General features: G+C 36.0%; 1 protein-coding gene across 1 annotated transcript in view; it reads left to right on the top strand.

The window, feature by feature from the left end:
* SUGCT (succinyl-CoA:glutarate-CoA transferase) overlaps window positions 1–26134 on the top strand; it is a 332933-nt gene that overhangs the window by 22448 nt on the left and 284351 nt on the right. Inside the window, exon 7 of the mRNA XM_062567916.1 lies at window positions 21017–21108. Coding sequence (XP_062423900.1) covers window positions 21017–21108 — 92 coding nt within the window. The remainder of the gene's footprint in view (window positions 1–21016; window positions 21109–26134) is intronic.

Below are 26134 nucleotides of genomic sequence, written 5' to 3' on the forward strand. Positions count from 1 at the left end.
GGTAACCATATGCACAGTTGGTGCGAGTAGCAAAAGCAAGGCAAGTTCTGAGAGTTATGTAATGTTGGACTAGAGCAGACTCGGTTACTCTGGGGGCAGCCTAAGTGCATCTGTCAGAACAAACTGCTGGGGTGTGTGGAATGAGGGCGCATGCACATCACACACCAAGTCTTGGGAGATTTAAGTCTTGAAGCACTAACAAGTGTTTCCTTGGAAAAGTGCATCTCCCCTTCGTTCCTCCTTACTTAAAACTGGATTTGGGGACATTTTAATGGATATAATAGTTTTTTAATAAAGCATAATCTTGACAAAAGCCTCCCTTTTTTTCAAGTCTTCATTCCAAGGAACAGAAATTCTAGAGCTTTTCAGTAAACAGCTATAAGAACATTTGTTTTTTAATGTAACAAAACCAACCTCCTTCTGCCCCAGTCTTGCACTTAGAAATAGCAGAATCATTCCGTGAGATATTTTGAAAACAGTCAAAACTTTGGTTCTTATACGACTTAAAGATCAAGAACAGACTCTACTATGTAAAATGCTTTTTACTAGTAGAACATGTAAAGAGGCGACTGCTTCGGCTGAATGGGCATGTATTTTAGTCCTGTGTAAAATCTGGAAAATACACTCCTTAGGAGGCAGGAGATAGGATGCTTTACAGTTTATTCAGGCTTCAGCCAGTATTTCTTTAAATACAGGAATAATGTTCATTGGGAATCAGCTCTTTAAAAAGTTTGGACTATTGTAAAGCGTTAGCAATTGTAGAATGAAATAGAGGATAATTTTTCAGCAAGCCCGGGGTCGTGTGTAGGTGAAGAGTTTAGACGTCGGTAAGCCAAATGCTGTCTCCTTTTAGGCATTTTGAAACTCCTGATTAGTAAACTGAGTTTCTTATCTAAACAGTTCTGATTGAATATGTCCAGCCTTGCAGTGGCTGTTGCTGGGCTGAGGATTTCCATGATGTTTCCCAACATTCCTGCTGCTTTGTGAGTGCTCTCAAGCCCCAAATTGTCTGTCCTCACTCCCAAGTTGGCTTTGTTGCTGATTATTGTAATCTTAGAACTAGTTTAAATGTAATATATTATGACAGTTTTGTGGTTGAAATCAGTTTAAGTTGTTCAAAATTGGCTGGTTAAAGTAAATCATGTACAAGTAATAAGGGAGTGGCTATTTTTTGCTATTGGTATAGTCTGTGTAGCATTTCAAGTAAAAATGTTAAGGTTTATTTTTGAGCGGAAGGGGGCACTGTTTAAAAGGAGAACATTTGACAATGTTTGCAAATCAAAGTACTTTTTTTTCCTGAATAGCTCTGAAGGTAATGTGTTTTGAAAGACCTTGAACTTTGTATTTTGTTTTTGAATGATAAGACTTACTCCTGTCTGGTGCACTTATTTCTTTTTTCCCCCCTCTGTTTATTTTTGTTGATTGAATTGTGCTTACTTTTCTCTGGTGGGCAGGTTTTACTTAGTGTTCCTTAGTTTTTGTTTCCCTGCTTTCTCTCCTTATTCTTTTCTAGGAAGTTAAGTAATCTTGTATCATATGCAAGCTGCTTTCCATGTTGCTCATGGCGATACAAAATCTCCTTTAAATATCTTCTTCTGTCATTCAAATGCTTAAAATATAGATGTAATGCTTAGTTGTTTGTCCTCCTTCTCCTGTAAAGATGTTCTGCTGTATTTGTATGAAAGTAATTGAAGCCACAGTAATAATCTATTAAGCAAAAATTTTCTTAGTTCAACCAAAAGTGCTGTGAAGCTGAGGTCTTTGGTATTTTTAATCATTAATTTGCCATAATATGACAAAGTCACATTTCTTTACCCGTTTGAGTCAACCAATGTAGAGTGATACAAAGTCACCCATTAGAATGAAAGTCTCTGTCTCAAAGAATTACAGTCTAAAAACTCCTATTTTACAAATATTTTGACTCTACTAAACTCTTAATTGTCTTTGTTAGCAAGCAGTTGCATCAAAAATGACGAAAAACAGGTAGAAAGAGTGGTGCAAAATGTATTGTGTGTCATCTAAGTTTCAAATGGGTCCAAATTTGGAATTGCTTATATGTACACTTTATAATGTGTGTAAAATCTTTAATATTTATGGATAAACACATTTCTTCTGCAGAAGTAATATGTGAAACTCATACACTGAGTGATTCTGATTAATCTATGTAGAAAGGTGAAAAACTATTTTGCTTATCGTAAAAGGTATTAATAACTCAAAAGACTAGCATTTGGTACTTTCAAATGTATGTTATTTTGTAGTGATAATTTGCAGCTGTTTGCCACAAGATTATGTAAAGTTATAGTTTTGATACATATCCTACTTTGCCTCTAGTATTTTTACACCGGGGTGGGGAGGAGGGAGCAACCACAGTGCATTTTGCTGGGCAAAGACTAGCCAATTTATGAACTAACTGCAGTGAGACATGTGGAATCACCTAGAATTAGGTACAGTTTGTAGACTCCCTCTTACTAAATGATTCTAGCCTCTACAATAATTGATAACTTGAAGTGGATTGGTGCCCCCTCCTCACTCCCCCACCTCTTGTTGATCTTGCCACTTCTAGATAGTTACAGGTCTGAATGTGGTTACTTGGTGCAATTGATAATTACCTGCCCCAGAAATGATTTATTCTACTTAAAGCATATTTCACAATGTGCTATCATTGGGAAAATATTTTTTTGATACTGAAGATTACTATTTATTGAGATAGCTTACAAGTAGGAAAGAAGCTGGCTCAAGCAATAACTACAGTTGTAGCTAAATGATAGTGACTATAGAAATGGTATTGATCATGAATCTGGTAACCCTTTATTATAATTTCAGAGACCCCAAATTACTAAAATTAAGATTTTTTTCATTAGAAAAAAAATTTATTTTGATCAAATAACCCTAAAACTAGGTAAAATAAGCTGAAAAATGCTGAAGTGGCAAGAAGAATGCCTCAATAGCAAGATGTAGAGGCTGTGGGAGCTAGATTCAAATGAAAATTCTTAAGCAATACAAGTAAGATGATGTGCAGAAGAGTGAAATGGAGATTAGGAAAATTACTTGTAACTCTTCAAATTCTCTGTTGTAGAAACACATAAGCAATCTTTTAAATATATTTAAAATAAGAATAATTTGAGAGAATGCGATAAGGAAGCTGGTGACATCACAAATAGGGCTGGTGTCTTGGTACCGGTCTTCAAATAAAGAAATTTCATAGGAATTTGCAACAGATGTATTGCTTTTTAATAATAAAATACAATGCACTGTCAGTTGGATATATCAAAAAGGCATTGTAGGAACAAACTTCATGTCTCATTTCCAGTAGTTCTTAATGTTGCTTAAGAATGAAAAGACAGGTCTGGAGAACTGTGAATATTATCCCTATCCATATCCATCTCTCTCTGAGAAGAAAAAAAAATGCCAATCTTAAGGTACAAATTTATGTACTGATAGTAATCACATAAAACATTTTGGGGGGGAGAGGATATGGAATGTCTATCTGAGCTTAATGAGATTAAAAATACTTCTCCAGCATTGGAAAAGAAAATCAAGTTTCTCCAGTCTGTTAGTTTTGGCAGTTTGCAGTTGCAAGATGGATGGTTTAAAGACTGGTCTGTCACTTTTTTGATAGTCTGAAATTTTGAGTGACCTGTTAAGGAAAGTTAGTCATTCATGGACCAGAGATAAAATTGTCCATGAGAACACAGGTTTATGAGGAGTTGAACAGCAGATTGTGGATTTATAGAGGTGCAAATCATTGTTAGGAAAGTCTAATATCCATTTGTAACAGGGTGATAAAGCTTGTGCTGTGTATTTTGACTGTAGTAAAGCTTTTGACTGTCGCACAACATTTTTGTAAATACGCTAGGGAAATGTGATATGCAGAAAGTATTAATAGAATAGATTTAAGAGTGATAAATCTTCTTTGCTATCTTAGATATTTGTTGCTATATAAAAAATAGCTATTAGTATTTAATAATTGACATGCAAGGCAATAGCTCAAGACTCAGGTATTGCTCAATATTTTTTTTGAACAAAATGAGTGATGGAAAAGAATGGGGATCACCAACCTTCTTGATCAGCCTAATCACAAAATTCTCATATGATCATGAACTACAAGCTGCTTTTGTGGGTTTTAGAGTTGAGAGGCAGAGGGAATCTGAAGCTGGCTTATAGATAGAAGTTGCTCTCTTGCCTTGTGCTCCCCTTTATGGGGAGGGGAACCCTAACTGGTTCTGGGAGTGTGGCTGACTCCTAGAACTGTCATGTAGGGTTGTCCTCAGCAGTTCTGCTCAGTTTATTTCCTGCCTCAGCTAGAGATGTGTAATTCTCCTGTGTCAGCACAGCCCCATGGGCAGTTTTGTTATATAGTCCTAGTGGAAGAGCTGTACTGCAAGTTCCTGAGATCTCCTCCATACATCTCAAAGTCCCCACATACAGTGGGATTAGAATTAAAAATGCATGTGTCCATTTTGTCTACACAAATAAAACATAGTGGGTAGAATTAAAAGTTGTAGGAAATCCAGTATGCATTTAGGCAGAAAAAATCAAGTATATTAATACAGCTTGGGGAATAACGGGTTAGAGAAGGTTTTTCTGAGAAGATTTGAAGATGATGGCACATCATCAAAATGTTGAACATGATTCAATAGTGTCATATTGTTATCTGAAAGACTGGCATTATATAAAGACAGCTATAGACTAAAAAGACTATTTCTGCCCTAATCCACATCTGTAAGATCTTAGTTGGAAGGCTAAGTCTACTTCTGAGTGCTGTATTTCAAAAATGATGTGGCCAAATGAAGAGTGTAGAGGAAAAAAATTACGGATAAGAAACATTGCCTATAAAAGAAGATAGCCTGAAAACCTCAATTCTTTCTAAATTAGAGATAGTGGAGGAGGGAGCTTAATAGTTTTCAGATATTTTTGCAGCAGAATGTTGCAAAGAATGGGAATATTCTGTTCATTTCAACTGCTAGAGACAGGACTGAAATTAAAAAAAAAAAAAGATTGAAATTGACTTTGAAGGGAAAACATCTCTAATGGTGAGGATAGGAAGTAGATTGTCAGAGAAGGCTGTGGAGTCTGATTTTTTTTTTTTTAATATATCTTTCAAGAACAAATTTGTCTTCTACTGCTGTGTGTTATTAGAAGGAGTTGCTGTGGCCACCTAATCCTTTCTTCATAAAACATTCTATAAACTTTTACATAGTAGCTCTTAGATGAAGCTTCCAGTGGAATGTGAAGTATCAGCAAAAACTCTTGTTCAATGTGTAGGTGTAGCCAAAGGGCTACTTGTTTTTCAAGAAATGAGGATATTGCGGGGTGGGGGAAATAAGGTTTGGGAGCTAGTAATTAAAACAGTAAGAGTTTTGACATGAGCATTGGAGAACTGGATTGTCTTATAAGGGAGACAAGAAGTTGGGAATACAGAGCAACATAAAAATAATGCAGATATATTAGTCATTTCTATATAGCTTTGAGGTAAAAAGTGCTTTTTTCAATTGTAATTTTGAAGAAGTTACTTATTTCTATGAATAAATAAACAGTTCTTGTTTCTAAGAATAAAGCAATCATAAAGGAGATGCATTGGCATATCAGTGATGACTGTTGTGTCATATGTAGTTCTGCAGGTTGGTTAATCTGTGGAAAAACTCGGATCTGTTTATATAGTTTCTTTCCTTTATAAGGAAATTTCTTTAATAAAAATTGTGAATGTGTGCATGCTTTTTGAGGCTAGTTAGAGTATGTTTTCATCACTTGATAGTGTTGAATGGAAAAATCCAAGCTATTTCTAAAGGAACATGTTATATTGGCAATGGAGTGTTGTGTTGATACAGTTGCGTTGCTGTTGTAGCCTGTCTTTTGTAGTTCAATCATTTATCATGGCATAGCAATATGTGCATGTATTACGTGTATATAGTATGTGCTGTATGTAGCATGTGCTCTCGGACCTCCACAGGAAAAAGTATAGTATGTAGAACTGCAAGAGAGAGACTGTGAGAAGATACGTCTATTGGTTAAAGAGAGATGGTACTTTAGCTGAGGTTTCTAACATTTTCCTTTGTAGATTGAGAGACTGTTATGTTTTAAAGACTTATATGCATTTTGGCAGTGGATATTGAGATAGTATCTTGCCTTTGCTTCACTGCTTCTTGCAGAAAGTCACCTGTGAAGTCCCCCAAACCCTTTGCTTGGCCTGTGTTGCAGAACAGAGTCTGCTGCCTCAGGACTGGAATTCTATGGCCATGATTTCTTTCCAAAGTAAAATATTTAGTATATGCAGTATAAACTGCAGCCCAAATCACAGGAAAGTTAATTTATGTAAAAAATAATTCATATATTACATGAACAGTAGTTACAGGGTAGGAATGAAGGCAAAAGACCTTAGACTCATTTATTTGGAAATAAATGGCTAAAAACAGTGGGAGTTCATCATTTCTCTTCCCAGCCAGTGGTGCTAGCTGCTAACCTACTGAAACATAGTTAAGTGAGTGGGATGTTCTTCCTGATGCTGCACAGGGAACTTGATTTCTGTTACTTATGATGATCATCAAAATCTTCACTACTTTCTGTTTTATGTCATTGATATCTATCTGCAAACAGGCTGTTACCTCTTCTGCTCTTCTGGGTATGCATGAAAAAACATCGTATAAGTGTGCTAGATTCAGTAATTTTTCCATGCTGTGTTTAATGATGTATTTGCTACTTTTTTTTTTAATCAATATGGAGTTGTGTTATTTTGTAATGATTCTTGCTTTTACTTGATTACTTGATCATTGTGAAGAAAGCTTAGAAACAGTGATCTCACTATTAATCAAAAAGTCAAAAATAGATAACAGGTAAAAGGAATACTTTTTATTACTTCTAATTTATTATTGATTCTCTTTTAATACTTCTTCTAAGGGTTATATATTTTGAGTCCTTGATTAATGGAATGTGAATTCTTGGGATTGTTAGAATATAGCAGTTTTGCTCAAAAGCCTCTTTTATGTTTTTGTTTGTGTTATAGTTAAGTATATTGAAATTGGCTTGCTTCATCTGTGCACCTGAAACTTGGGAAGTTTTCCTGTACACATTACCCGTTAACAGTTAATTTGAAAAATGTTATACACCTTTCCTGTGAATTGTGTCATACTCTAAAGATGAACTTTGAAGAAAATGAAAACTGTATAGGTTAATTCAGGAAGTTCCTCAACTGCAAACTGTTGGGAGACTGGAAAAGTACTGGAGGAAAAATGCTAGAGAGGTCTATTTGTTCTTATTGGCATCTGTTTTTCTCAGTTTCTGGAGGCAGAATATGTAGCTAGCTGGGCCTGTTTTGTGATCTAGTTCGTGTTCGTATTCCTATGCTTTTCAGACACCTGCTAAACCTTTACACTCAATAGCACAGCTGAGATGGCACAAGGACAGATATGCTGTCTTCCATTCCTCTGGAGTGTTATCAGTAGATCTGTTGCCCAAATACCAATTTCAGGACTAAATACTCTGCTCAGATACGCCTTTACAATCAAATTGGAGAACATGAGTTTCTAAAACGTGACAGAGTGAAACGTGAAACAACAAGTTTTAGAGGCATATTACAGAGCAATTTGGCTTGGTATTCCTAGTTGAAGGAGAAGATTTATCATGTACGTAAAAAGTACGTATTCAGTTCTGGGGTGATGGAAGTAAAATGTGACTTTGTGGTACTCATAGGGTGTTTCTAAATAAAAGCAATCTTTAAAGATATTTCCTTGTGCAGAACTAATGTAATTATGCTTTGTGAGGATGTAGAGACAGAGGATAATTTTCCTACTTAAAACAGATTAATGTTGTTGGTGAGTTTGTATGTTTTTCTCCACTCCTTGCAAAATCAACAAGCCTGTTCAAAGGAGGAGGCTTCTATAAATTTCAGCTGGTTAACAAACTTTTTGGAATTGAGTGTCAGGCTGTTTTCTATATAACCGACTTCAGTCAGCACAGCTGCGTTGGTCAGGGGTGGTAAAGAGATGTGAACAGTGTCCAGATTAGCTGTTTTAGCAGAAGCCCTTAGCAAAATGCTATTATATTGGAAAAACTGCACTTTTACTGATAAACTTCATTTGCTCAGAGATGTGTCTCCATGAATAATTTTATGTTCTAGTATGAAATGCAGTTTGGACTGGAGAGCTGTATTTGCACTAGTGCTTTGCCAGTGTGTAGCGCTCTGTTATCTCTAGAGTAATAAAGGGCTCTGGCATAGACACAGCCCAAACTTCCAAAATGTATCAGTAATCCAAACTAGTACTAAAAGGGTGGAAGCTAGAAGGAGGCATGTTGAAACAAAAGTTGCTGAGAAACAGATGGGAGCTAACAACCTCTGTTCTCTGTTGGTAGAATTGTTATCCTTGTATGAGTCAGATCTGATGTGCAAATCAAGAGCCTACAGAAAGATGGGTGTTTTAGGTGAGTGACTCTTAACGCTTTGAGCTTGTGCTGCTTCCCTTGCCAACACACTATCAGCAGCTAGGATGTATTTTTTTGCTCCGAGTGATTTAGCTAGCCTTCTGTGCTTACACTAAGCATCCTAGCAGGATGGCTGTGGTGTTTTTCCTTCTGTTATTTCTCAGTTGAAACTGAGCATAATTCTGAAACACTTTGTAAATGCTTCATTCTGAATGAGGAATGAGAACACAAAGTTTAATTTTTTTTTTAGCTGTAAATCTTCCTTGCCTTAAATTCAGTATTGACTTTCAGCTCTGTATAAAAGTGGTAGTTTCTGTATAAAAGTGGTAGAATTCATGCTTGTTGCTTGTTTGTATAGGCACCTTAAAATTAATGATATTCTGTATAAAATTTGAAACTTTAGGCTTTTGGAATCTGCTCTAATAAAGAGTACCATAGCAGACAGAGCCTGCGAGTGGTAAGATTTGATACTGGATTAGTTTACAGTGAAGAAATCGGATTAGATGCTGAAATCCTGAATATGAACAACGTAACAACACAATGCAGGGCACAGTGGAGACATCAGTGATTTAATATTTATTTTTCAGTAGCTGTTACAATTGGACTGATGCCTAGCTAAGTTAATAGAAATAAAGCTGGAAGATTTTAAGCAGCTTCAAAAGCATTATGATAGGCTTTAGTAAAACCAGTATATGTTGTATTTAAGTTTTAGTATTCTAAAAAGACGACCTAGGAAAGATCACCAAACACTTGAATCCTCATTCAAGATTTCTATTCTGATTTCAAAAGGATTTTTTTTCAGGAAACAGCCTGTCTTGTAATCTTCTGTTCTACATTATGTTATTTCATTAATCTTTCTTCTTGCATGATGGGATTATTTCATGAGAAGATTGTAGGATTTCTCTTTGTATTTGTGGTTTTCTTTTTTCTTTTTATTGTTAAAATGACAAAGTTTGGAGACTGCACTAAAGAAACTGATCATATGACTTACTAGATGACACAAAGATCCTGGGTCTTTGATATGCCCATTCTCTGTATTTTCTGTGAGTATTATTATGTTGGTAGGAAGAGACTGTAAGAAGCTTGTCTTGACCTGAAAATGTCTCCCATTATGCATATGGTCTTTATTACTTTTGTTTTAAAAATACTGTGATAAATAAAGCAGTCTGCTAGTAGTTAAAAATAAAGCAGTTTGGGGTGTTGAAGAAGACACAAATTATTGAAAAATAGCCTGTGTCCATCATTTATAGAAACAAAAATGGTGGCAGTCTCTGGCACTCTTCCATCTGTGTGAACAGTAAAAGCATTCTATATCCCACTGTTTATGTCAGAGTTAGCTGAAAACTGCTGGTCTGCAAGTCATCTTGTAGAGAATTTTTGTTGTTGAAAGTTGCAGATTTTACTGCAAAGTAAAGTTGTAAAGAGAATAGGTTTGTGGATAACAGACCTCCCATAAGTAAAGGTTGTTGTAAAGAGAAAAGAATGATCTGTTCTCCATATTTGTAACACATACCACGAAAAGTAGTTATTTAAATTTCAGGAAAAACATTCCCGTTAAACATTACGAAAAACTTTCTAACAGATGGGACAGTTTTCTAACTGGAATAGATTCCTTGAAGATATTGCAAAGTAGTCGTCATCATCACTGAAATTCTGTAAAAACAGACTTCTGTCGAGAATGAAATTAGATGTAGATACTGGCATCTTAGGACAGTGGGGTGAACTTCAAGGAATCCTCTCAGCACTCTTTTTTGGATATGTCAGTAATAACTCATTTTCCCCCCCTCTGGGCTTTCTTTATATATAAATTTATTAAAGAAGAAACTATGGTGCCTTAAAAATTATAAGGAGCAACTAAGGCTGGGCTAGAAGAAAAGCACATTAAGTTCCCTTGGTACTTAACAATAGCACTGTTGACCAGTCAGAATATATAGAGTGAAATTGTGTCTTGCAGTGAGCTCTGACCTGCTTTTCAGAGGACAATGGTGCAGGGAGAAGTAAAAGCAAAACTCTGTAACCTTCTTAAGAGTACTTTTCAAAACAGTTATATGAAGCTGCTTCTACAAGGTGCTTACTCATATAAAACTATATTCTTCATACAGTAAACCTGCTCATGGTATAGGACACATGACTGTCAGTTTCTTCTGTCGAATTAAAGTCATGATCTTAAGATATATAGGTGTGCATTTCATAATGTATCCTACCTTCACTTAAAATGAAAATTGAAAAAACTAAATACATGCTCTGGAAATTAAGACTTCTTTTCCTCTGTTGCTGTAATTTGCTGTAATTCTATTAAATTGGCAGCAGCTATGATGACCTTCACAAAGTGATATCCCAAGGTCATCAGAGCACTTTGTGTATTCAAAATTTTGTTCAGTTGTTCGGACATTCCTTTCTCTTTCTCTGGTATCTTGTTATATCTTGTATGTTTTGTTTTATTTTTTGAAAGCAGTTTCTCATCAACAAGATACGAGTCAGATTTTGATTAGAGGTAACTGTATTGGAAAAAAAAACTTCATAGAAAATAATCAGGATGTGAAATATCAGTTGCATCCCTTACAGATATCTGTTCTGTGAAGACGAAGACTTTTCACATATGCTCCTTGCTAAGGATCCAGTTGGGAAGATTGGTTAGCAGAAAAATATTATTTAAGTTTAGATAAATAATGACTGAATTAATCAGTTTTTATTAGATGTAGGTCTTTTGAGTAACTTAAAAGTAATCTACTTTTTACCACTCTGCATTTTGAATTTCTATAACTGATCAGTGAATATCATATTTAACAATATATTGTATCAAGGACTATATTAACATTAAGAATATTCAAACTCTTTTTCACATGGATTTCCAAAAAAGACTCTTTCAACTTTTCTTTACGTACTCTTAGGCTATAACATCCCGGTAAGCTACTGCAGACTTTCATCAGATGTGTGATTTCAGTTCATTTAAACACCAAACTGGGATTTACACCTTTACTATGTTGAATAAAAACTTAATATTAGGTTATGACTACAAATGATACTTCAGAGTTTCAGATGTCAAAAGAAAGAAGTAGGTGTTCATTCTGAGAGCTAGTTAAGGGTTGAGCTGTTTGATCTGCATCTTGTGTATATAAACCCCGTAGTCACACTCAAAATATTTCAGTAAGATTATTGCAGTAAAGTTACTGGGTTGTAAGGAAGCCTGGAGGTTGAAGAATGTATTGCATTCTATATAACTTAAAAATCCCTTCTGGGAATTAAATTTTAGACTTTTATTTTGGAAAGCTTTTTGTTTTATTTTTAACCTATTTTGAGTTTGTTTGGCATACTTTTCCAACTTCAGTGAGCAATAATTAATGCCCCTTAGAGGGATGACTGTTTGATCTTGGAGGAAGAATACAGGGTTATAACACTCGCACACATACACATGCAGGCCCTAATTGTAATGAAGTGCTCAAAAAAGATCAGTTTCTATGACTGGATGTGGCTGCAAGGGTTGATGTGTCAGCAGAACTGTGTGCATTCACACCAAATAAAGGTATGCTGAGATAGTGAGCATTTTAAAATGAATGGAATTACCTAAGTAGTTATTTTGACATTCTGTCTAATTATAGGAAAAGCACACCTTTATTAGATATTATCATGTATCAGAGATACCAGAATTGAGATTTCTCTAGCTTATCCTGACACTGTACTTTTTACCCCAGAACTCTAAATATTCTTAGAAAACGCACCTTACAGATACTCATTAGTTAACTATATTTACCAAGTACAGAAGTACCAAGATCATAGAATGGTTGAGGTTGGAAGGGACCTCTGGAGATGTAGTCTAACCCCCCTGCTCAAGCAGGGTTACAGGATTGTGTCTAGATGGATTTTGAATATCTCTAGAGAAGGAAACTCCACAACCTCTCTGGGCAACCTGTTCCAGTGCTCTGTCACTCTCACAGTGAAGATGTTTTTCTTCATATTCAGGTGGAACTTCCTGTGTTTCAGTTTGTGCCCATTGCTGGGCACCACTGAAAAGAGTCTGGCCTCATCCTCTTTACACCCTCCCTTAAGATATTTGTAGATGTTGATAAGATCCCATCTTGGTCTTCCCTTCTCCAGGCTAAACAGGTCCAGCTCTTGCAGCCTTTCCTCATAAGAGATGCTCCGTGTCTCTCTTGTACTGGAGAGCCCAGAACTGGACACAGCCCTAGTGAGGCCTTATCTGGAGTACTGAGTAGAGTGGCAGGATCACCTCCCTCAACCTGCTGGCAACACTCTTCTGAATGCACCCCAGGATGCGGTTGGCTGCGTTGGCCACATGGGCACAATGCAGGCACGTAGTCAGCCTGCAGTCCTCCAGAACCCCCAGGTCCTTCTCTGCAGAGCTGCTCTCCAGCAGGTCAGCCCCCAGCCTGTGCTGGTGCCTGGGGTTATTCCTCCCTAGGTGCAGGACCCTGCACTTGCCTTTGTTGAACCTCAGGAGGTTCCTCTCGGCCCAGGTCTCTCTGAATGGCAGCATCTTTTGAACTGAAGTATGTGATCTTTCTATGGCTTATTCCCAACACTAATGGGACGTTTATGACAAACATTTCCTCGCTTACATTATTAGTAATAATACAGCAAAGGCAGGTGTGTGTGGAAAGAGTTTTCTAGTAAAGTAGGTGATGCAACATAAAGATTAATACAGAGAATTCATCTAAGTATTTAGCTAGTTTCTACGAAAGTTTTACTGCCTGTAATGGGTTCCGGGGGAATGTCACTGCTACACTGCTAGCAGTAATTGATCTAACTATTTTAAAATTAGCTTGAGTATTCACAATACAAATATTTGCAGTCATAAGATCAGCTCTATACCAAGCAGGGTAGATACAGTGCTAGGGGTGAGTTTTTACCGCTAAGAGTATGTAGCTAGGCATATATGTATGGACCCAAAACAGTGTTAAGGTAGTTGGGTATCTCTCAGCATCCTTTGGGGTGCAGGAGGGGAGGGAAAGCTTCTAGAAGTGAACTTTTTTAAACCAAAGTTTGTACCCAGAAAATGGGCTCAGAATCTCATTTGATTTCTGTGGTCATGTAGAAGTGCACCTCCACTTTGATTGGGAAGCCACTGCTACATTGAAATTCAGTGTGTGGCTAGTTAAATTTTAGCTGACTCAGGGTAAAAGAGTGGTAGAAACATCTCTTAGATAATTGCGACTTAGGCTGTGAAGGGAATATCTAACTTCTCTTGACTTCTATTTGGCACGTTGAAGAGCCAGGAAATATGGCCCTGAAGCTGCAGGCCTAATGAAAAGCCTGGTAAAGTCCAGGCTTGTGTGGCTTGAAACGGCCTGTGTCTGCGTTCCAAAAGCATGGTTGGGGTTTTTGGAGGAGTCGAGTGAAGCTGGGCCCAGATCACATTAAAATTGAATGGGTCTGGACAGCTGGCAGAGGCTGTTTGTCCTGTTTGAGTCTTTCAGTAGCAAAATCCTTGCAGAAAGTTTTGAATGTGATTTAATCATTTTATTTTATCTTTGCTTTCCAAATTATAACACATGATATTGTTTAAAATTCAGGCTTAAAATGTTTAAATCAGCATGTGTAAAAGCAACAAAGTAATTGATATGATGTATACATATTCACAGTCATCAGTTGGGAAATGAAGTGTGTTTATCAGACTGCTGGTCAGATTTTGATGCTTGCTGACTTAAGTATACTTTTCACTCCTCTCATCTCTCTTGACTGTTGGCTCTGAATTCACCTTCTTCGTTTTGGTTTTTATCTCCTGTAAGCTTGCCTAGCCAGGAAGTTGTACTTCCTTTCTTTATGACCAACACATGGCAGGCATTTTCTAAAAGTCGTTGCTTGTTTTGCTAACATATTTGGCAACTCTGACTTTGCAAAGTTTCATATAATGTGTCTGTTAGATTTTTTAGCTTTTCTCATCACAGAAAGTTCTGCTTGTTTCATTAATCTTTATTAAATAAAGATGTAAGTTGTCTTTAATTGAATATTTTTCTTTCGGCAATAGAACAAGTCAAAAGGTGTTTCTCATTAACTTGTTATTCAGCAGGGATAGCCGTCTATCTGGATTGGATTTGTGACAGCATTTAGTCCCTATTTGTAGAAATAGCCGATGTTGAACATATTTTCTGTGTTTTGCTCGGAATATCCTATACAAGCTGACTTTATAATGTCATTTGTCATGTGGGAGTCAAGCTACAGGGAATTGGTGTGTGTTGACAGCATGTCTCAGTGTTGTTTTTTTCTCTGTTTTAGTACAATATGTTTTATATTTTGTCTTACAAAGTTTTATCATACCATCAAATCATGAAGAAGTGTAGAAATAATGGGGTTTTATTATTATTTTTTTAGCATACGATACCAATATTTTGGCAAAGGTCGTCATGAGAAATGCTGACCTTTGTTTTTATAGCATAGAATATCATGTTCAGATTTTCCTGTAGCAATTAATTACAAGGTCATCATTAGCTTGAAAGCAAATCTTACTTAAAACCCCCCAAAAAATCAGTAATTTCTGTGTTGCCCTAAATCTTATCTCTGTCTCCTAGTTTCTGTGGTTTTAGTAATGCTTTCTTGTTTTTTAATATTTACTTTTTTCTCTGTTGCTTTGTGAAAGGTGCGAACTATGTTCAAGTGATTGACTCTCCTGGAGAAACATTAAACCTTGTCAAGTACAAGTTAAATGAACAAGAACTTGAGAAATAAAAGTAGTAGTTTTGAACCCTTGTTAAAAAAAAAAAAAAATCCCAAATGAAGTGAAGATAACCTACATTAAAAAGAAATATTTTTTTAGCTAGTTGTCCTTCAAATGCTGATCTTGCAAAACACTGGTGTCTGTTTATCCCAGATGCTTTCAGGCAGCTCATAGGCAAAATGATCTGCTTTTATACACGTTAGGAATTCTGTCATCGTATCATCAGTAACTCCTAGGTAAGCAAATGGAGTGTCCAAATGTGTATTCAGTGCACATCTTGGAATAGCATAGGATCTACGGACACGTGGAACTCTGTCTGGGACAGAGTTGTTTATTTGTTTTGCCTGCTTTCTTAAAATTTATGAAGAATGCTTGTCATAAATGTAGCTAAAAATCCCACTGTCATCTGGCAAAAATAAAATAAAGCTATGTTGTAGCTAACATTAGCATTAATATTTAGTTAGCATTATAAAGCTAAATTTGGAACGGCACATTAGTCTGTTATTCTAACAATATTCTTTTTGGAAATAGTATTTGCTAACGTTTTTTAAATTTAATGAAACATTTTTTAAGTGTGTGATGTTTGGCAGCTTCACTAGTAACGCTTTTCTACAGTCTAACAGCTTTTACTGTTATTACATCTATCCTAATCTTCAGCCTGACCTTTCTCACTTCATAATATTTATTTCTGCTTCTCAGAATAGAATTATTTAGTGTGGATTCCACAGTGAAGTATGTCTCTCATATGTGGTAAATATACTTTAATAATTTTGATTGTATTTAAGTGGATAAACTAAGAATAGTATGTTAGATGTTATTTTTTCCCAAACTTTTGCCCCAAATGTTACCTACAAATAATACATGTATGGTTTAAAGCTTGAGTGCCATCATGTGACACACAAACACTAATCTCAGAGGTGATGAGCTTCATTGCACCCGAGGTGATTTCCCCTATGTTTGAGACTAATTGGCCCCATTTCATCAGCGCAGGAATGTTGCACCAACTCTGGAGAGGTAGCTAAGATTTATATCCAAATAAAGAGCATCTTTAGTATCTAGGTGTCTCTGCTCAAACTGGAAAAGTCTGGGGAGAAGAAATACTCTCAGTTCTTCCATTTGTCAAGAATTGTTGTGATGAAGTAACTAATGTATAATGTAATATAACGAGGTACTAGCAGCTGTCTCACTTCTAGATTTAATTGAAATTGCCGGTATTTAGAGGAAAGCTGTTTAAGAATTCACTTTTGCAACTGATTGAAGTTTTCCTTGCTAGAGAATCTTACATAAGGTTGCTTCTTCTGTAATATCTCCAGTTAATGATGAGGATCTTTGTGGTATTACAATTTAGTATTGGTATATTATCTTTCAGTATAGCTGGAAGAATATATTTGTAAGCATCTGAGTGTTCTCTTTTTGCTCTGAATTGAAGATTTGGCCTTCAAGCAATTGTAGGTTTTTTTTATGTTGATTGTTTTCAAAATTCCCTCAGCTGTTACTGTGAGCTGCCTCTTAGCTGCTTTTTCATCTCATTCCTTATTTTATGAAACTTTAACTGTCATTTTCCCCTACATATGAAAACAATAGATTCAGGAGCAGAGAAGTATCTGTTTTTATGTCATGTTAAGCATGCCTCACTTTGAAAATTCACGTGATGTATGTTATGCTGCGTATTAACAAAAGGAGATGATGGAGATTTTTGTAAAGAATATTCTCCCTCTAATTTTCCAACTGAAAAACGGTATCCAAGATGGCTTTGGTGATGATGTGTTTTGTTTTGTCTCAAGTTACCCAGAAAGTTCTGAAAAATGGGGGTGCTACGCATAGGCAGTAAGGTCACTTTCTCCATGCTTGTCTGGCACGTTGGGTCATGAGGGGATTCGCTTTCTCACTGCCTTCCATAAAGGTCCATGCTTCCTTTAAGCTGGTGCCACATAGCCAGTCCAGCTTGGTCTTTCATACTGGTCTCATGTGCTGTTCATTTATCTTCCTCACAAGAAAGGAAAGACAGTCACGTAGAAAATAGATCTGGCTGAATGATAAGGACAGGTACACAAAGGTGTGGGTGTTGCTGAGTAAGCACGTAGCTCTTCGGTGGACATTTAGCGTTTGTGTTTCTGGTGGTTTCAGATGCTTGCTGTGCAGATTAAATAATGCTTTGGCAGGGACAATTTTTTGAAAGGCACTGGGAGATCTGACTGGGGTTATCGTGTCTCATAAACAGTTTGATTGTTGGACTGAGGTGGAGCTTGCAGTAAAGCAAAACAGCTCGTAGTGTGGCAATCCTGAGAGCTCGGGGGAGGTGAAGATGTGGGAAGTATTAGAACAACTGTGCCTTCGTACTGCAGTGTGCAGAACTGGGATTTAGGAAGGTGGAGCTTATTTTCATGTTTCTTTCCAGTTTGCGTATTACACGCTGTCTGAAGCCTTGCATGTTTTCCTAAGCAAAATCAACAGAGAAATAAATCTTCCAAGATCAGGCATTGATGCAGCTTCATTTTCAGCTGAAAGGATTTTGGAAAGCCTCAATTTTATTAAATCAAGTTTTAAATAAACCCTTTTGTCTCTTCTCCAAAATATATTTACCGAATAAAGATAAATTTACTGGACTTAAAGGACTGAAATAAATCAAGCACTTAGTAGAAAGGGGACTGACTACTCAAAGTATAGATTGTAACCTAGTTAGGTAAGCTCCACTAGAGGGCAGTTCAGAGCAAGAGTGAGATGATATTTCTCTAATTCAGTTCTACCTCAGACTTGACAACCACTTGATAGCCTACCTGACTTCTGCCTTCCAGTCATTCAACAGGGACTATCTTTTTAGGCTAAAGGATTTTCCATTGTGTCTAAGCTTCATCATCCCCAGACTACGTTACACTAAGCAGGAACCAATTCTTAAGGTTAAGTGTGTATGATTGCAGATTTGTGCTTTTATTTGCTGAATTCAGATGTGAGAGAAAGCTGGATATTTGGATTAACATTAGTTAGGCTTTGTGTGGTATTTTTATATCTTTAAGTATTTGTTTTATATATGCATACATATATGTGTGTGTATCTATATGTCTGTATAAATACAGTGAGTTCTAGCTCTCACTAGAACCGTGCATCTGACTGAAAACTTTCTGAATGTAGTTGTAGTCTCCCTCAAACTTATTTGTACTTGTTTTCATAGATATTTCTAAAACATCTGCACAGGGTTCCTCTACTGACCTGTACAGTTTAGCAGAATAATAATGTTCATTCTTTGTTTTTGATTTGGATAATGACGTCTTTCACTCTTAGAAACAGATATTTATCACCTAACTGTTAAAGTTAGGTGCTACTTCTTTTTCCCAGGCATTTTTTAGGTCCATGTTTCCTGGGGCAAGCCATCTTCAATGACAGTAGATTTTTGTCTCCTCACTTTCTTTATCAATTCATACTTCAAATTGAAGATAGCATTGTGTATTTTTTTCTTCAATTTGTTGTGATCTTTGGGAACTAACTGAACATTCCTTAGGACCTTTAATTTTTAACTAGAAAGCCATCCAGCGACTTCTGAGTTGAAATCAGTTTGTTGTCATATGTGAAGATGGCTTGCAATATTTATTTCTGTAATAACACTAGAAAAATTACTAAAATTACTTGCTGTTGCTCTTCCTGAACTCTGTGTTTGAGGGATGGGTGTTTGTCCTTACTGGAGGAGCACTGCAAGGAATTTTTATAGTTCATCTGTCTACGTACTAAATGCTTAATTTTCAGATGTTTTCTGTTTATGAAAACATTTGTGCGAGCAGACGTGTTGAGATGTCTTTTCTTTGTTAATACTTGAGGCCAGGGCATAATTTCTCACTTATTTCAATATGCTTTTCACTATTCAATTAAAGTTGTTCTCCCTTTTTTTTTTTTAATTATTGAGCAAGATTTTGTTTTTGAAGTGGGCCCATGCACATGTAAATGATTTTAATGCGGCAGTTCATCCCAATGAGATAATGGCATATGCATAGTTAGAGCTAGTCAGAGCATTTTGGGGCAGATGAACCATATTTGCTAGTGCTGTTATGTTTGAGAATGAAAACACTTATTTTTTAGTAAATGTAAGTGTGTATATATGAAGGGAAAGGTCGCATTTTACTCCTTAAGGTCATCTATTGTCAGAGACAACAACAATTCTATCTTGAATAGCACTAGGTAAATTAGTGTGGACTCTGGGGCATTTTTTTTTTTTTTTTTGAATGTGTAGTGAAATTCAGTAGCATACAGGTTTGGCCATAAGAAAGTAAATGTGAGTCCTTTATTCTGAAAGGCTTGTTTTGAGGATACACTGATGAAGTAATGGTGCTGGTTGTAGTATCCTGATTTTTGCTGTAACTACTGAGTGTAGAAGTTGAGTTCTTTGTCAACCTGAATCTCCCAGAAGAAATGTTCTATCAGTTAATTACCATATTCAGTGGTATGATGGGGAAATCAGTATGTCTGGTGGACATTGTTTTGATTTGTATGATTGACTAAATATTAATTGGAGTAACAAAGTATTTTACCTTCCAGTTTAGAAGCTGTCATTTTTCTCTTGCACTGTTTATGATGGATCATTTCTGGATTTTTGTACATGACAGTATTGGTCCAAATAGAAGACTGAAGGAGATTACCCTGATGAGGAGTGGTTTTTAATTGTATGCAGTAATCCACAGAGCCAACTTTCAGACTCTCATGCCTCTCTAACAGTCAGTCTGTATACACAGAAGATTATTCTGGAAGACATTTAAAGAAATTTAGGAAATGTAGTTTTTTTTAGTCTTGCAGTATATGATGGCGTATTTTTACTATAATACTATCTTTACAGTTAAGAAAACTATCTCCACAGAAAGAGAAGAGAAAGCATGGGAACAGCTTTTGAGTTTGCCACCTGTTTAAGGAAAAAGAAAGACACTTAAATCTTATACTCTTACGGGCTCTGACTGTTTCTATTAGATCTAGTAATAGGATTCAAACGTGTTACTGCTTCCCTGCTAACTTCTCCCTCTTGTGCTAGTGATCACTGGTTCCATAGAAGAAAGAGCAAAAAGCAGTCAGTATTAGCCTTTTTGGCCACTTGATGTCTTTGCATTGCACATGCCCAATACATTAACTGCCTCGAATTTGAACTGTAAATTATTAGACTGTATTTTGATACGTGTGTAGTAATCCCTGGGAAAGGGATAGGATTGATGATCTGGATTTTATAATCTCTTCAGTTGATCTGGGAAGAGCTTCTTAGCTGGAAGATTATATGATTGTTGCTGGAGGAACATGATGAAGTAAAACAGAGAAAAGCAAGAGCATCTTCTCTTAATTCTGTTGTTAATTCTACTGGGCTATTAAATCTAAGTTGATTCTACAGCTGAACAAAATTGTATTTAAACATTTCTGTAAAAATGCTTTGTAATTTTCAATTTCAAAAAATGATACCATTGAGACTCTTTTCGGAAACAATTTGTGTGTGCTTGCTAAAGGGCCATGCTTGCCCTCTGTTATAAACAGTTTTCTTTTTTTGAAGTAACTGTTTAAATAATGTGGAATGACATCATAAATAATGGCATGATTTTAGATGCCATATGATATTTAAGTTATCTTTTTGGTGATGGATATATAACATAGGCCACAAGGGAAATCTTTGCCCTGTTGGAGCAGCAGTTGGTGGCCTGCAGGGTTACCACAGAGCCTCAGAAATTACATAATTTACTTACCCAACCTCGGTAAATTTAAAAAGAATTCTATCCATAGTGAATGAAACACGGCAGGGCCAGGAATCTATGCAGAATTAAGATCAAACACATCATCAACCAGCATAGGATAGAAACAGCAGATTTACTCTTAAAAATGGTACCTTTTCTTTTCGTTCCAAAATATTAAAATGTGTGTGTTTGATATTCATCCTTGACTGAATTGCTAACTGTTCTTTTCCTGTTCTAGGTTATGGTCAGACTGGTCCAATGGTTCAGAGAGGAGGATATGACTCTATTGCAGCTGCTGTTTCTGGTCTTATGCATATCACAGGCCATGAGGTACTGTGCTTAACTTGTAAATTTAGTAGAGTCTTTTTTGCCATGTACTGAGTCTTGATGCTGTACAGAATTAAGTTAGCTTATGCTAATGCAACCATGTTATACATACCCTCCAGAGTTCAACAGGAGGTAGTCTCTCTGTGATTCTAAGAAATAGTAAGGCTTATGTCTCTCAAGTATCTCACTGCAGGCTAGCAAAGCCATTGAAATAGCTGAAAAAATGGCAGAAAATTTCCTAAATTTCCAGTGAATAAATTATTAACAATTTATTACTAGCTTGTAATTTGCCACTTTAATTTGGGATGTTACTAGGTACCTCATAGATGCCTGGATATAGGAACCATAGTTACATGTGAGAAGTCTCACACATGCTTTGATACAGTGAATACATCAGTTCTTTAAAAGAGGGAACTGCAGAGCCATACAAGTGACTGACAAACTGTCATTCAGCAAGCAGACATTAGTGGCTTTGGAAAAGCTTTATGTACTGCTATTCCCATTGATAAACAAGATCTTTGATAACGGAAGCACTACAGAGATAGCTTAGCATCTAGATTTCATGGATATGTAGAATGCTGGTGAAATAGGTGTTTAAGTAAGCCAACTGGAATCACCTGCAGATTCAGGGATTGTGGTCTCCAAACATCATTTACTGAGTGGTGGTGTTGTACGTCTGTTCTGTATGTCATAAGCGTTAACTTAGCCCTCTGTGGTGGTGCTTCTGATCCTCTGGAATCTTTAGAGCTGATCTTTACTGAAAGTATGATGCTTGCATGCTCTGAATAAACGAGCTCATCAAGTTTCCTCACGTAGTATCAGATCTTTGTTTTTCTTGAACTACTTACAGAAAGCTAGTCATCCTTAATCTGGGCATAATTCTTCTGTAGGATTGATACTCTGCCTTTGTGAATCCCTGATAATAGACTTTTTTTTTTTTTTTTTTTTTTTTTTACTGAGAGCAATGGTAAACATCAGAACTGTTGTGTCTCAGGCAAATTTTGTTACCAGAGTCCTTTCTCTACAAAACTAAAAAAAAGTCAAGCATTGTTTGATTGACACAGCTGAAACATCTCATGCCTAGTGTCCTAAGAGCATATTATCTGCCCGTTGCTGCCATGTTGGTGATACATAGTCATAGAAGGAGGAACTGTGACACAACAACCGATTGTAGTAAGTGTTAATCTTGAATCTTGTACTTCAGGAATGGGAGGTTGTAGCGGGAATGGAAAAGCTGGATCCCGCTTCACTTAGCCATTATGTTTCATCTCAGAACAAAAGAAGATGCAAAGCTGAATGTCGTGTCGTGGATGCTTGTGTTCAAATATCCCAGACCTATGCATGAGGCACATAGGCACTAACCCAAATGGGCTGATTATAGTATTGGAAAAATCACAGTAATTAACTTATTTTTATATTTTGACCTTGCAGCCTGTAGAGTGAAGGTCAGTGCTTCCAATACAATGCCAGAAACTTCATACACACTTGAAAATGTACCAAACAAAATTAAATGGAATTATAAACTTTACAAAGGGGCAAATGTTGCTGGTACCAACTGAGTAAGGGAAAATATGTTCAAAACCTGAAAAACTCTGCAATGATTATTTGAATGACAGAGAATTCAAGTGTTTTACTGAATAAATGTAAGTTGTATCATGAAAGTGATATTCCTCCATGGCTGTTATGAAGATGGATTTTATTAAAAGGTTGTGTTAAGATCTACACTGGAAATCCAGATGTTCACATCACCTCATCAGAACTTGAGGCAATGTAATCATAAGAATCATTTAATCATTGTTAGTAATAGTTCTGTCTATTCACCAGGGGTTTTTAACAATTCAAACTTAGTAATTCTCTTGCCCGATTAAAATAAACATGACAAAACTTGCTTCTTATTTTTCTTCATTTTGAAGTTTCTCATATTTTATTTCATTATTTCCTCAACTATTTTCTGATGTATAGAGGGACAATTTTGTTTTGAAGGTTTTAATGGTCAGTAGCGCTATAGATGTAAATATACCATTTGCTGCTGTAATGAAAGCTGACTCAAGTAGTTTTAAAATAATATTCTATGCTTGCTTGAAAGTTTGTTATTAATAATACATTGTTGTTTTAAAGTAAATCTACATTTATGTACATGTGACTGAGTTTTGTGGAATTTTAAACAGAACCAGTTCAGAAACAAGTGGAGAACTTTATTTCAGTCAGCATGTAGAGAAGTGGCCCAAGTGAAAAGAATCTTACTTTCTTTTGTATGTCTTTTTTTTTTAATGAAACCTTGAGTTATTTGTTGACCAGATAACAGAATTCACATACTAAAGCTAACATAATCATTTGAAGTACATGCTAGAGATCAGCTTAAAGTAAATTACAAAAGTTTGTCTCATGGACTTCTGGAGGAAAAAAAATCTAGCAGATATGAAGTAGTATTTCTATTGCATGATGGTAGCCATAAATAATCAGCATAATGTCAGCATAACAGTGCTGTGTGAAAACTTACTTTCAGTAAACAAGTGACTGAGCGATCTTGGAGGTCTTAGCTGATGGAATGAACAATTTATACTGAATTTGAGCAGCAGCAGCAGTGCATCTACGCACATCACTGAGGTGCTTAGTTTTAAAATATATTAATATATATTTACAGCTCCTCAGCGTTCTGACATTTTTAAGTGAATGTAATTAATAGGAATGTATATTCCATTTTAGCTTAGAAAATTGCGTACTGTGAATTTTAATTTATTCCAACCATCTGGCTACTGATTTAATGACTCAAAGCAGTTTACTTTTGCAGATTTTTTAACTTTATTGGGTAGTGAATTGACATACCTCCAGTTAGTGAACTCGTGATATTAAGCCATGAAATCGATGGTGTACCAGCATAGGAGTTTGAGCAAAACTTAAACATTCATTAAGTCTCTCATAATATTCCCTTCAATACTTTATATGAATGTAACATCGTAATTTTGAGATAGCAAAGAAATCACGGTGGCCGATATGGAAGTTTTTGACTAACACATGTATTTTTTTCCAAGTTACCTTTCAATTGAGGAGATGATGAAGATACTGAAGGAAGAAAAAAGCTAATACAAAAGCAGAATGCACCAAAAATACAAAATAATACCACATTTGGTGCACAGTAGAAGACAAAGCTGTGGAAAAGGAGAAAAGACTATAAGCTTGCACATCCAAATTTAAAATCTGTGAGAAAATTCCTGCATGAAGAAATTCCCAATAGTTTTGAAGTTTTTCTTTTTTCTTTTTTTGGCTAAGAAATAGCTATTACTGAAATGATTTAGTGTTGATTACTTTGAAATGCTCTTCAGCAAATTAAAGTTATGAACTTTGAAATTAAACTATAACTTTTGTGATTTTACAAAATTACAGGCACAAACAAGCACAAGCGTTCGAGCTGCTGTTGTTTTTGCTGATTGTACAAAACCAAACACATTCAGTGCTGAGTAAGATTCTATCTTTAAACCATGTTTTCCTCTGTAAATACACAAAGCTATGTGGAATTCAAACTCATATATGCAGTAGATTGCCTCTATATTAGAAATGTGAGACAACTGTGGAATTTGGAATTCTTGAGTGTTTATGGAAATGTACAAGCAAGAATGGGGAAATCTGTTTTGTCTAAATCTGTACCATAAAGCCATTTTGAAATGAAAGTATATGGTTCAGGCCAGATTCAGTTTTTCTTTACATAAATTAAAATATGCTAAAAGAACTGAGCTTACACTGATGACATTTTTATTTTCCTGAGAGACATAATTTATAGATACTTTCCTGGTTAAACACTTACACATTCAGGTTTCATATTTGATGAACAGAAAGCTTTTACTTCATGTATTCAGATATATCAGTGCCAGATGAATATTACTTTGATGAAAATTTCTATGACTCATTAAAGCAATAACTTGAATTTAATTTAAAAAAACCACTTTGGATACAAGTTCCCTTTCTGACTCAAGTGTATTATTACGTGTTATTTTAGATATTCAGAGTAGCTTTATGGTGGTGCAGTATATTCAGTAAGCATTCTTTCTTGGTGAAGAAACTTTTTGTTTTAGTGAAAACAAGACAGCAAGACATGATTTGGATCTATAATACCAGAGGGGCCATTCTTCAGTTTAAAAATAAACAAACAAGCTGCAGCGAAAGAGTACACATGGTATATAGCTCAGAGCTGTTGGAAAAAATGTAGCCATTGCTGGTTCACGTTAGCTTCAGCAGCTATTTCCTGTCTGTAAAGACTACTGGACTTAGAATACTTTTATTAAGCATGTCATTTCAAAACAATTTCCATTTTGACTGGATTGTTCTTATATTACTGATGTAAATTTGGGCAGACTAAAAAGGGAAATTTTCCCTGGGGAAAAAAAAAGTGTCTTCCTCTTCGTTTGAGTCAGGAAGGGACGCTCCCAGAATGTCTTCTGGCCTCCTCTGGGCCAGAATGTGTTGACAGATTGTAAGGAAATAAGCAAACAGCAAAACTTGTGAATAAAAGTGTAAATTGAGGGTGAGATGGAGTAATAACAAAGCGCAAAGCAGGAGAGACTCTTCATATGTTCGAATGAGCAAAGGAGATGTCCTGGAGCTGCCTGTAATTAGAGTTCAGCCTGGCACATGAGCCTGGAAGGCTACTTTACTGCTGGAAGCACCCTCTCCTTGATGAGGGCTATGCTTGGTCCTTCTGCCAGAATACTACTGTCACTTAGAGACTATTGGGGAGTTTTTTTGTTCTTCAACTAATAACTTTACTTGAAGAAAAACCTTTTTTATAGATCCTTACTGTGCTCAGGAGATTAGTATAACATTATCTACACAAAAGTACTGTTGTGCTGTCAGAAGCTCCATCTATGATAAGAAGGTTTACTGGTAAAGAATGGTACACCTGTGTGTACGATGTTTCATCCTCCATATAAAGCAACTTCACAGCCCTTCTTTCAGGGAATAGAGATGAAAATCTAAATTAATCCATTTCATAGTAGTTACAGATGTCCATCTCATAGCAAAAAGGCTGTTTCTT

This window comes from Rhea pennata, chromosome 2, assembly GCF_028389875.1.
Source record: "Rhea pennata isolate bPtePen1 chromosome 2, bPtePen1.pri, whole genome shotgun sequence".
NCBI lineage: Eukaryota > Metazoa > Chordata > Aves > Rheiformes > Rheidae > Rhea > Rhea pennata.